Source organism: Meleagris gallopavo, chromosome 13 (assembly GCF_905368555.1).
Source record: "Meleagris gallopavo chromosome 13, MGAL_WU_HG_1.1, whole genome shotgun sequence".
NCBI lineage: Eukaryota > Metazoa > Chordata > Aves > Galliformes > Phasianidae > Meleagris > Meleagris gallopavo.
Window position 1 is genome coordinate 16784185 of NC_139416.1, and position 12083 is coordinate 16796267.

General features: G+C 43.0%; 1 protein-coding gene across 9 annotated transcripts in view; it reads left to right on the forward strand.

The window, feature by feature from the left end:
- The window catches only part of MTHFSD (methenyltetrahydrofolate synthetase domain containing), a 24721-nt gene continuing 12638 nt past the window's right edge, over window positions 1-12083 (forward strand). For 5 of the 9 annotated variants that reach the window (XM_003209866.5, XM_085234809.1, XM_010718224.4 and 2 more), the window contains exons 1-7: window positions 1-76; window positions 222-325; window positions 1917-2030; window positions 2620-2733; window positions 4969-5059; window positions 5343-5455; window positions 5755-5880. In XM_003209866.5, the coding sequence (XP_003209914.1) occupies window positions 49-76; window positions 222-325; window positions 1917-2030; window positions 2620-2733; window positions 4969-5059; window positions 5343-5455; window positions 5755-5880 (690 nt within the window). In that variant the 5' untranslated portion in view covers window positions 1-48. Of the gene's footprint in view, window positions 77-221; window positions 326-593; window positions 624-1756; window positions 1871-1916; window positions 2031-2619; window positions 2734-4968; window positions 5060-5342; window positions 5456-5754; window positions 5881-12083 lie in introns of those variants that run through there. The other 4 variants (XM_085234810.1, XM_019619885.3, XM_085234812.1 and 1 more) reach the window with 4 other exon arrangements.

Consider the following 12083-nt stretch of genomic DNA (forward strand, 5'->3'; position numbering starts at 1 on the left):
CGGAAGTGGGCGGGGCGAAGAGAGGAACCTCCTTTCTGCTGGGCCGCCATGCAGGAGGGCGTGCGGCTGCGCGCGGGTGAGCGGGGAGCGGGCCGAGGGGCGGGGCGCTCTGATGACGTCACTGGGGGGCGACAGTTGGGCGTGAGGGAGGGGGGCGGGAAGGCATGGAGGGGCTCTGCTGCGAGGTGCTCGCTCGCAACGTGAGCTTTGCCCTTCTTCAGGTGCCTCCAAGGGGGACATCCGGGAGAAGGTGTGGGATTACCTGGAGGCCAGCGGTCTGGCTGAGTTCCCACGGCCCGTGCATCACCGCATCCCTAATTTCAAGGTACGGAGGCTCGCAGCGTTGCAGCGGTTCCACCAGGCGCAGTCCTGCGGGCTGCGCGGGTGCGGAGCGACGGTAGGGGGTGGCAGAGAGCTGTAAAGCCGCCTTCAGGGTGAGATAAAGGCGTTTGTGATGGGGAAGGTGTATGAATTTCACGGCCCCAGGCCTTCGGCAGGGTGAGGGAGGCGATCCTGCCCTTCTGCTCTGTGTGCTCAGCTGGAGCACTGCGTCCTGATGTGGAGTCTTCGGTACAGGAGAGACGTGGAGCTGTGTCCAGAGGAAGAGCATGAATGATCTCAGGGTTGGAACGTTTTCACTATGAGGAGAGGCTGGGAGTTGGGGCTGTTCAGCCTGGAGAAGAGAGGGCTCTGGGGATACCTGAGAGCCGTGTATCTAAAGGGGGCTACGAGAAAGAAGGGAACAAGCTCGTTAGCACAGGATCTGTAGTCGTAACACAAGGGTGAGCGGCTTCAGACTAAAACAGCTGAGTTTTAGACTGGATATCAGAAAATCTTTTTTACAATAAGGGTAATGAAGCACTGCAGCAGGTAGCCCAGAGGTGATGGATTCCCCATCCCTGGAGACATTCATCTAGCTGTAGGTGTCCTTGTTCACTGCAGAGGAGTTGAGCTAAGTGACCTATAAAGGTCCCTTCCAACTCAAATCACATTATGAAAGCTGAGGTTGTGTGTGTTCCAGGGTTTTTTCCTGGGAGGATAGAGCATGCTGATGTGGGCTCAAAGCACCCTTGTGTCTGCTGTGGATTCAAGAAAAGGTGACCAAACTAGCACTGTGGGGCTGTGTGCTAGGTGTTTTGGCCTATGAGCAGCACTGGGGCGTTAGCTTCCCTTTTGCTGAAAGGGCAAAATAGATTTAAGGTAGGAAAAAAAAAAACCCCAAACTGATGAAGGTGTAGAGAAGCACCGTGTTAGAATAGGTGCTGAAGTGGGTGGAGGGAGCCTCTATTGCTCTTTAAAGCAAGAAGAAATCAGAGGTAAAAACACTCAGTGGGGAGAGTGTGTGCTTTGCAAGTTCTGGCAGCTCATTTGATTAAGAACTTAATTTTCTGAGTTTGATATAATGAAGAGAGCCTTGTCCAGAAAGTTGTTCATCCAGAAACAGCCTGTGGCTTGTCTTTAGAGAAATTTGTATTCATTGACTAAAATGGACAGTTACACTCCAGCTTTGGGACAGGTACGAATGGGGGTGAAGTTAGACAAAGGGAGTACCCAGATCCCATTTTTTGGCTGCAGCCTGCAGCGTGTAAGTCAAGTCCTCAGCCTTGTTGATATTTGTTATTCTCACAGAGAGTATCACAAAATTAGCAGCATGTCCCTTATATTTAAAATCAGCCTCTGTATGGGATGGAAGAGTAAAAATTTCCCCTCTCTGCTTTGAACTCCTTGGTGATGTGCTGATGTCTTATGAAAACAGGGTGCCCCTCATGCTGCGACAAGGCTTCTGGGTTTAGAGGAGTTCAAAGCAGCCAATACTGTAAAAATAAACCCTGATGCTCCCCAGAAGAACGCTCGCTTTCTAACGCTGGAAGTAAGTGAATGCATCCTCTTTTCTTTTGATTCCTGTCTTCACACAGGGGTCTCATCAGGCTTGCTGCTCTATTAAAGAGCTTGATGTGTTCAACAGAGCAAGTGAGATCAAAGTGGACCCAGACAAACCTTTGGAAGGTGTTCGGCTAGCTGCGCTGCAGGTAACAGCACTTTTGTGCCCCTGAGAAGGAGAGCAGGGCAACAGTGCAGTGCTTGGCAGCACCTCCTGGTCAGCTCCTCCCAGTTTTCCTGCAGGAGTTTTATCCATCCTAAGCTTCACAAGGCTGCTCGTTAAAGCACACCTTTGCCTTTTTGGCAAGTGACCAAGGTGCACGTGTTGTTTTGGTAAATTAGTATGTTTTTGTGGAGCTGTTTCCTCGTCTTTGTGTTCTAATTCCTAAAAACACATCAGTTTAGCCTTGCTGCAAATTGGCTTAGATTTATCCCAGGGACAGATGTGCATCAGATCTGTGTGTTCACTAGCTTCCTATTATGAGTAACATATCTATGAACGTGTACTTTAGACTAAAACTATGTCCCCACCTTTATTTTTTTTTAAATAAAACCATGTCTGAAACTTTGCTGTAGTGAAAAGGATTCATCTACAACCACCACATGGTCACCAATGCTAACTGCTCAGAGCAAACGAGACAATTGGCCACATAGAAATTTCTGGGAGAGTAGCAGTGTTTCTTTGGTGTAAAATGGACCCAGTTCTTTTTAAGGTGGTAAAACTCTTTTGTTCCACAGGCAAGGAAAACTCTGTTGGTTCCGACACCACGCCTGAGGAGTGGGCTGTTCAATAAGATTGTTCCACCTCCAGGTGCAGCTAAGGAGACACTGCGGATATGTGCTACATCTCAGGTAGGAACACAATGTAGGCCAAATCTGAATTAACATCTGGAGGAGTGCTGTGTTACAGTGGTCCAACTACAAGTCGGAATACCAGATGCTACCTGAAATATCGTTCAGCTAATATCTGGTTTTGTGGGTGCATTCACCATCTATTAATTTTTGCCAGTACTTAAATCGCGATGCAGTTGTTTTTATTATTAGTTAATTTGGTTATAAAATGGTTTCTATAGTTTGTGAATACTTCTTGGAAAGTTACTAGCAGCTTTCATAGGTAGTTTGGATCCTTTTGCTTCTGATATGCTCCCATATTTTGCAGTTTTGAGTTAGTAAACTCTATAAGGAATGTTGTTGTTTTTCTAGTTTTTACCTGATCTGGTTAATTAAAATATTCAGTTAATAAGTAGGAGAGATCAATTCTTTTTCAGTCTTAAGTCTAAAGAAATAATTCTGCGTTTTGCCCCAGCTGAAGGACAAGGGGGAATGGTTTTAAACTGAGACAGGGGAGGTTTAGGTTGGATATTAGGAGGAAGTTTTGTCACCCAGAGGGTGGTGATGCACTGGAACAGGTTGCCCAAGGAGGCTGTGGATGCCCCATCCCTGCAGGCATCCAAGGCCAGGCTGGATGTGGCTCTGGGCAGCCTGGTCTGCTGGTTGGCGACCTGCACACAGCAGGGGGTTGGAACTGGATGATCACTGTGGTTCCCTTTCAACCCAGGCCGTTCCATGATTCTATGAAGTACAAAAATAATGTGTACAAAACGGTTTTCTTTGAAATGCAGTATGTTGCTGCCCTCTGCTGTTAAAACGTCATAGTGTACAGCTGAAGTCATTTGGCTGAGAAACCTGGGTTGCTTTGTATGCGTCCTTATTTGATGTGAAAATGTAACAGTCTGCAGTTTATCTCCTGCTAACAGCAGTTCTCGAGTAATCCTCTACTACAGTGGAGGGTTGTAAATGAATGATAATTAGTAGCAACTTTTTGTTGGAAGCTCTGTTAAAGTCATTAACTACTTAAGCTTTTCAGTGTTGAAGAGCACTTTTGACAGAGACCTTTTTGTTGTTTCAGCCTCATATCTGAGCTATAATCTTACCTCCATGAGTGTGTTGTTTTTGTTTTTTTTTCCCCAGTACGAATAAAAGCTGTTAACAGTTTATATTTACAAAGCACACTGCAAACAGTTCTTACCACACTGCTGTGAAGTGGGTCCTGATTGTCATACCAACATTGCCCATCGTTTATTGTTTGGCTCTTTACTGTAAGGATACAAGGTTGAATTGGTCTGAGGAGGGTTCATGTTATGTAGCACGTGTGTGAAAGCTGAAGTACGACACTGTCATTCATTTATGTGACTAGACAGAGTTTTATTAGGATGTCTCCTTTACAGAGGAGCCTGAAGGGATTGAGGAGGCAAGAAGAGTTTAAAAAAGGATGATAGGATTGTGTAAGGTTCAACTAAAGGTCCCTTCCAACTCAAATAATTCTGTGATTCTAGGAAAGCTTTTCTTCTCACTTGGTAGGAATATATTTTTCTGCTCATTGTTAGTGTTTTAGTTAGGAAATTGTTGGTAAGGATAGCTTGACAGTGGTGCATTCTAAATATTGATCACACAGCATAGTGTTGAGGAATGCAGTCTCAGGAAACATGTTGGGAGATTTGGAATGTGCTTCTAAAGATTTGGGTCTGGAGAAATCAGCAGTGCAGCATATATAGTGTGAAATGGAGAGCATCTGTACCTGGTTGTGCTTCAGTAAAGCATTTTAGGTACAGTTTAACATCTTGAGGCTGTGTCTGTCTGTCTAAATTAACCCTGTGACTTGTACATGGGAGCTAATTTAAGAACTTGTGGTGCTCTGGTGCTGCTCATGGACATAAATTTATGTATTGTGACTTCCAGTTAGTAGTAGCAGGGTAGGAAGTTTCATTTGCCCTCATTTTCAGAAACAGATGCTGAATCAAGGGTTTCAGGCACCAGCTTTTGATCCTAAATAAATAACCTTGCTTAGAAAAGAGCTCACCTCTTTTGACTCTCCCTGAAGCGTGCCAAAATGCTTCTCACTGTAGTAGAAAATATATTCTAGGATTCCCTAGAGGATAGCTTTCCAGCCATCTGCAACTTGGCTATACATGGAAGAAACACTTTGGAACATGGGTATTTACTTGCATTTATCAACATGCTCTTGCTTTCAGCCTCCCTGGCTAGAAGTCTGCACTCTGTGAACCTAAAATTATCTTTTTCTTGCAGGGCATAAAAGAGTACAGTGTGCCTGTAGGTCTTGATGGGAAAGCACGAGTGGACTTGGTTGTTGTAGGATCAGTGGCTGTCTCTGAAAAAGGTAAGATAAAGTCTTGTAAGCTCTGCAGGAGGAAGCTGTGAGATTCACAATGTCAGTAGCTTATATCTCCTTTCTGGTGGACCCAAAAATCTCACTGGATGTTAATTATGGTCTTGTTCTGTCTTTTTCTTCCTGATTGGATTGGGTTCAGGGATTTGTCACACAGAGTCAATGTTAACGGACAGCAGCGTGGTTCAGAGCATGCAGGCCACTATTTTGGCCTCCAGTAAAATCAGAAATATGATGTTTTGGTTACTCACACCTTTTGCTTCGTGCACTTTAGGTTGGAGAATTGGAAAAGGAGAAGGTTATGCAGACATGGAATATGCAATGATGGTGTCAATGGGAGCAGTGACGGAGGACACACCTGTAATTACTATCGTGCATGACTGCCAGGTAAGTTAAAATATCCACTCTTAAATGACAGATTGGAACTGTGAGCAACCTGGTCTGGTATTAAATGGGGAGGTTGGTGGCCCTGCACGTGGCAGAGGGGTTGGAGATTCGTGATTCTTGAGGTCCCTTCCAACCCGGGCCATTCTGTGATTCTGTGAATGGTGAAAGAGAGATTTGGAATTATTTTGGTGTAGCACTTACACTCTGTTTCCACTGTCACTAACAGATTTTTGTATGTGAAAAGACAGCAGGATTGTGTGTAATTTTCATTTTTTTAACAAATCTCTTGTTTCTTGTAGGTAGTTGACATAGCAGAAGAGCTCCTTGGTGACCACGATTTAACTGTTGATTATATACTCACACCAACAAGAACTATCAAGACTAATTGCAAACGACCAAAACCACGTGGAATACTATGGCATAAGGCAAGTTACCCTGGCTACCAACATTCTGTTGATAAGTCCCTCATTTTTTTTTAATTCCTTAAGGAAAATTACATGTAAAGACATCTAGTGATTCAGAGATACTTGTAAGAATAGCAAATGCGGTGGTAAGATGAAACAAAAAAAACAGCATACATGTTGAGTGGCTTCTAAGTGGTCATAATGATGAGGAGAAGTGTATTTCTGAAGCTGGAATTACTTTGTCAAATGAGTTACAGGAGGAGAGTCACTGGTGTGATTTTTTTCTTTTTTTTTTTTTTAAGACAGATATCTTATAGTTGTTTGCAGTGTGATAACTTACATAGCTGAGAGACTTCCATCCTTAAGTTCTTGTTCCTCAGTGCTGTGTAAAATTGGCCGTGTTCATTTCTGAGGCAGTACTTCAGAGATAGCTTTATGGCATTAGACAGTGAGGGGAAACAGCAGAATATGTGCTGCTCTGGTTGTAAAAGAAAAGCATGGCTTCCAGTGGTTTACATCATAATGAATGTCTGCAGTTGGCTTCCAAAGGATAGATGAATTTGTGTCTGCTGCTTATTTTCAGGTGAAAGAACAGTGACTTGATACCACTTGAAATCACCTATCAGTATTTACTGATAATCATTGTATTGTGTTGTGTGGGTGGTTTTTTGTTTTTTTTTTTCCCCCCAGAATTTGTCAGAAACTTCAGCAGTTTCACAAATGCTTTCAGAAAAGCATTTCCTAAATTATTCCACTGTTGATTTATGATGGGGAAAACATTTTCTTAGTCATTAGATTATCATTTCTGAAATCATCTGGTTAGGGAACAGACCCAGTCCTTCCTGATTGGGTAAAATGATGAATAGTATGCCCTTATTTTGCAGAAACCACTCAGGAAATGTTAGTGAATGGTTTTAGGGCAATCATTTGTTGGTTAGCAAGCATTTAACGAAGTAAAAGGAGTTAAATTTGTTAAGGTGACATATCTACAACAAGCAATTGCAGCCAGGACTATTTTTATTCCTATGGTGGGAGAGTATTTTACCCTGAGTGTGATTGAGGACTCGAGGTTAAAATCAATTAAATAAACAAATGTAAGCTTCTTCTACACCAATGCATTTTTTCCACTGAATTATTTTTGAATCATAATTTTTTTAGGATATTATTGAATGTAATTGTTTTCAAGGCCTACCCCTTGCGCTCTATCCAACACGGATGGAGTTGCCAACATACTTTTGATTGTAGTCTTTCTTGGTGTCAGAGGAGCCTCAGTAAGTGGCCTTGCTGATTTTATTTTCCCCTATGTTTTTATTTTCCCCTGTCTCCTTCCCTTTGCTAGTGACATTTTCTTAAAGGTCTGGGGATCAGCTTCTTGCAGTGGACCTTGAATCATTGTGTAGTTTTTGCTAGTGGAAAGTCAAGTCAGTCCCCAAGCAATGGATCAAATTCACCACTACTTCAGCATTTCTTCTTCCCTTTGCAGAGAAAACGTCAAGATCAGTGTTACCATATATTACTCAAAAGCTTACAAAATATTTGTTGCAACTCCTTTGGGATTGCATCTGAAGCTTGAGGAGCTGCTTGGCAGAGCTGTGTCTAAAATTAGTGGTGGTGTCTAAAGAATACAGCTCTCTGGATTTGATCCAGCTTTCACTATGAACAACGCACTTTACACGACTGAACTTTAAGGAAGAAAAGAGGATACTGATTGCTAATTTAACACAAAACAGCTTTTGGCTGTTCTTCAGAGCTGGTGTTGATTAGATAAAAAATACTGGAGAATGCTGGAGTGGGGATAATTGTAATGTTTCTGTTCTGGGATGAGAACGGCGTGTCTTGTTTGTGTGAAGAAAGAATCTAGCATTATTCTTGCACAGTGAGCTGAGCAGCTTGCATACATCTTGTTTGTGGTTGTGGAGGTAACCATGAACAGTTCTTGCACAGGGAATCCTGGAGGTGGGAGGTCTAAGCAATTGGGTGTTAAAAATGTAGGATCTGATTGTGGCTATTTTAAGTGTTTGCCCATCAGATTTTCCTGGATGCTTCTACCTCATTTTCTCATCCTTTTCTCTCCATCCTTTTCTCCTTTAAATCCTGGCTTTGCTGTTGTATTCCTGTTTCTCTCAGCAAAACTAGATGAATGTAGAGATAGTGAGCCAAATAAATACCTCACTTCTGAATATGGTGTTTTGTCAACATAAAGTAACTAACGTGCTCTAAGAGGTTGATGTGTAAAATGCCTTGCAAAAACAAACGACTCCTTCACTGGATCAGGCCAAGAGACAGTGACTTAGGAACTGAATTAAAGGTGTTTGCAAACATGGGATTACTGCTAAGCATTGTTGCAAAGAGTGTCCTTTCTGAAGCTGGTAGGATAAATAGCCATTAATAGGTATGCTCTGTTTTCTGTTCACAAAGAGGTAAAAGGGTACTTGCATGGTAAACAAAATGCACATCTCCAGGCTAAATTTCTGTGCTCAGAGATGTGTGTGTTCTCTTGGAGTGCTGTTGCTCATTATATGCTACGTAGGAAGGAAGTAGTGAGTCAAGAATGGAAACAGGTGCAAAAAAACCAACAACACATAGTGTGATTTTTGTCATAGAAATGCTGACTTTTTTCAAAGGAAGTATAAGAGCTGCAATGCTATTACCAAAGAAACATTGCCAAAATAAGTGGTAGAAACACATCTAAATACAAAGGCAACTCTGGAGTGTTTATACAGGTAAGTTTTCTGCACTGGAATTAAGGTTTTTGAAAACTCAGTGCTTTTGGAAGACAATAAGAGCTGCTAAGAGCTGAGAACTCTGGAAAACTTTATTTGGATGCCAGTGGAGAGTTATTTGGCTTCAGCTTTCTTGAAAATCTGACCCATTGTTTCTGGGAACTCTAAATCTGTGAAACTACTTTCTCATTTAGTATTTTGTATGGGGAACTCTGATCTTTATCTGTGATGCTGTCAGTTATGTTTGTCACAATTACGGAGTTATTTGTGCAGTGCTTATTTTAAATTGAAGCTATATAGACCAATTAAAATACTTGGGGTCAGAAGGAGGGAAATGAGAGAAGTTGGTGGAAAAATCACTGCGTTCCAGCAGGCATTTCCTTCTGTTTGTTTTTTTTAATCACATTTTTACTGAGAATTTTATAGAAGGAGGAGAAGGTGTTTCCAAAATGATGTCTCCAAAACTGGGAGAATCCTTGGATCTAATGTTTAGTGTGCAGTAGCAGGGAGACACTGACAACAAACAGCTTTTGATTTGGGTATGTGATAGAATATTTGGAAAGTAAAATAAGCTCTGTCAGAGCTCAGAAACTTGACACATAAGCTGGCAAAGCCTTTAGCAGGGACACCGTTGCCATCTGAAGAAAATTACTGTCAGTTTGGCCAAAGTTGTTTTGTTGTTTCGGTTTTGGCAGTGTTTTTTTGGGGGGGAGGGAGGAGAAAACATGAGCAGGGCGGGCTTCCATGCATGGTTAGACTTCTCAACACCTTTGCAAATCTAACCCCTGCTGCAGAGTCCGTGGAATCAGTTTTTGCTGATGAATTCCAAATGTGGGTTTCATAAGTTTCTCCTGAGGGACACTAGCAGACTTCATGGGCTGCCAGCTCCCAGAAATATGCCCTTGGATTGCGTGCACATATTTGGACATTTTGTGCAAATGAATGATAAAATGTTCAACTGTGTTGGCCCGTCCTAGCTCTCTTGGCTTTGTCCATGCTTTAAACCCCTGTGAGTAGAGTGCTTCTTGAAACAAGCAACTGATTAAGGAGACAACATGAGATTTGGGCTCTATCCTGGAGGCATTTCTGAGGAGCCTAGGGTCAGACCACCCTCAGAGTGGGCAGAGATGAATCTTCCAAATGCCCCTGGCCTTCCAGCCTCAGTACTTGGAAGGGCTCGTGGGTCTCCTCTACTAACGATTGTTTGGTTTTGTTCTCAGCTTTCCGTGGCTGTATCCATTTAGTGCCACATGTTCCTGCATCAGCAGGTGGGTAGCTACATGAAATAGAATCAAACAGCAGACCGAGCACCCTCTCTGGTCTGTAGCTGTCCTTTCCTCATCTGAGGTACATCAGAACTGTGTCGCCTCTGTTGCCAGGGAAATCAAAGTGGTGTTTGGCTTGGCCTGCACTGTATCAGGGGTCAGCATTACTCATTCTGTCAGAGGGCAAATACATCTTTCATTTTTTTCCAGCGAAGAAGTGAAAGTGTCTGCATTCATTCTTCTGGAATAACAGAGGTTGAAGAGAGCCCCGATGTTCCAGCAGGGACATTGCAGAAGCTCTGTTGTTCTGTGACCAAACTAGGTGCCATGAGAGTGGATGCTCAGGGTTAAATGCTGGGAGATTTTTATTGGCAGGCAGCATCCCAGACTCTGTTTTCTTCAGGTTTCTGTCAGAGAGGGGCCACATTTCCCTTCTCAGCTCCTTTCCCATAGCCTGGTAATTGTGTGCCAGAAGAATTCATCTACCCTGCTGTCCTCTTTCCCCAAGGCTCTCTCAGCCATGGCAGGGAGTAGGCAGGATTGTTAAATGATTAATTGCCTTTGGTGGAGTTATTTTTAACCTGAATCACTTCAGTTACAGAGTTTGTGCTGCAGACCCACAAGCATTTCTCTTGTCCAACCCCAGAAGGCTGAAGTGTGGAAGTGGCCTGGGAATTGGTGGTCAAGGGAATAATAGGAAACTTCTTCAGCTGGCTTCATTGCCAAAGCCAATCATTTTACTAACTCCCAACACTCAATACAAAGTTTACAAACATCAATAAATGGTTTGGCCCTGACTTTAGAGGGATGTGGGGAGCAAGGAAAGAGGCTTCAGCCACTGGGGTTGCTAAGTTCCGTATCGTGGGACTAAGATGACTTACTGGAGGCAGAACCCAGTGCCCTTGTAACCTGGCTTAGCCTTAAGTGCTAAAGGAGGCTAGGGAGAAGTGACCAGCCGGCACAGCACCAAGAAACGTGCAGCTTGTTTGAAAGAGAGGAGGAATATCTTTGGACTCTCTCCACTTGGAAATAAATCATTGCAGACCTCCGCATCTCACAAGACAAAAGATACTTTTTGCATGGTGGTAATTAGCAACACATTGTACTACCACAAAGGCGTTCTTTTGTTTGGTGTTTTGCAAGAGAGCAGAACAAGCTTAGTCCCTTCCTGTGCCACCCACTGCCCCCTTTGCCCTTCTGCTTCTCACCCCTTGCACCCCAAAAAGGGTGGTGAGCTGCTTTCTTGAATTGATGCTCCGAGTACCTAAACTGAGTTTCTGCATTTCTTTGATTTAAAAAAAAAAAAAGGGGGGCAAAAAATAGGGAAGTATTTGAGAGCTTTGACCCAGCTGAAAGTTGCTCCTAGATCCTAGCCTAAAGGTAGATACTCTGTCATTCTTCTGTGGCAGAAGGATGTCAGTTGATGATGTCCAGTTGCAAGGATGTCAATTTTTTTTTTTTTTCCCCCAGAATGTTTTCATTGCAAATAAGAACCAAATCAACTGCCTTTATTGCAACAGTATTGTAGAGTTGTCTTAGTGGTATCCCTGCAAAGGGCTGAATTTCAGGTAATGATGAGTTCCACTCATGGTGTTACTTGTGATCAGAGCTTCAGCTTTATAAAAATTAGTTTGTAGTCTTTCTCAAGCCATACATAGTATTGCAACTGCATCTTCTCCAGTTTGCAGGGACCCTGAAACAGGAGCTCCAGTTGGGTGCCAAAAAGTGCTGGCCTCTCCAGTAAGAGCAGAAAATATTCTGACCATTGGATTGTTTAAATCTTCAATCTGTCCTTGAGAGACTGGAAGTTCCAGGCTGATTCTTTGAATGCTCTACTCATCAATTCTCTTAATCTACAGAGTAGTGAGGGTTTGCTCTTGATGGTGTCCATCCTTCTAGCTGAACACCCAGTCTGTGCATGAGGAACTGAATTTAATTTCAGGATGAAAGGAACTGTGCATACACTTGGTAATAGGTGAAGGTTGTGCTTTGGGCCCAGGAGTCATTAGCTACATGAGAATAATGTTTTTCCTGTTAGGTTTAATTAGCATAGAGCTTACATTTCACATAGAAACTTGACAGAGGGGAGCAAATGTTCCTAATTGTTGTCTGGTAAAAACAAAGTAAGATGGCTTCAGCCATGGGTTGTTGTTGTATTGCCCAGGGATGGAGATTTTGCTGTCAAACCCAGCAGCCTGAATTCTTGGGTGAGAAAAACAAATTAGTCCAGAAATCC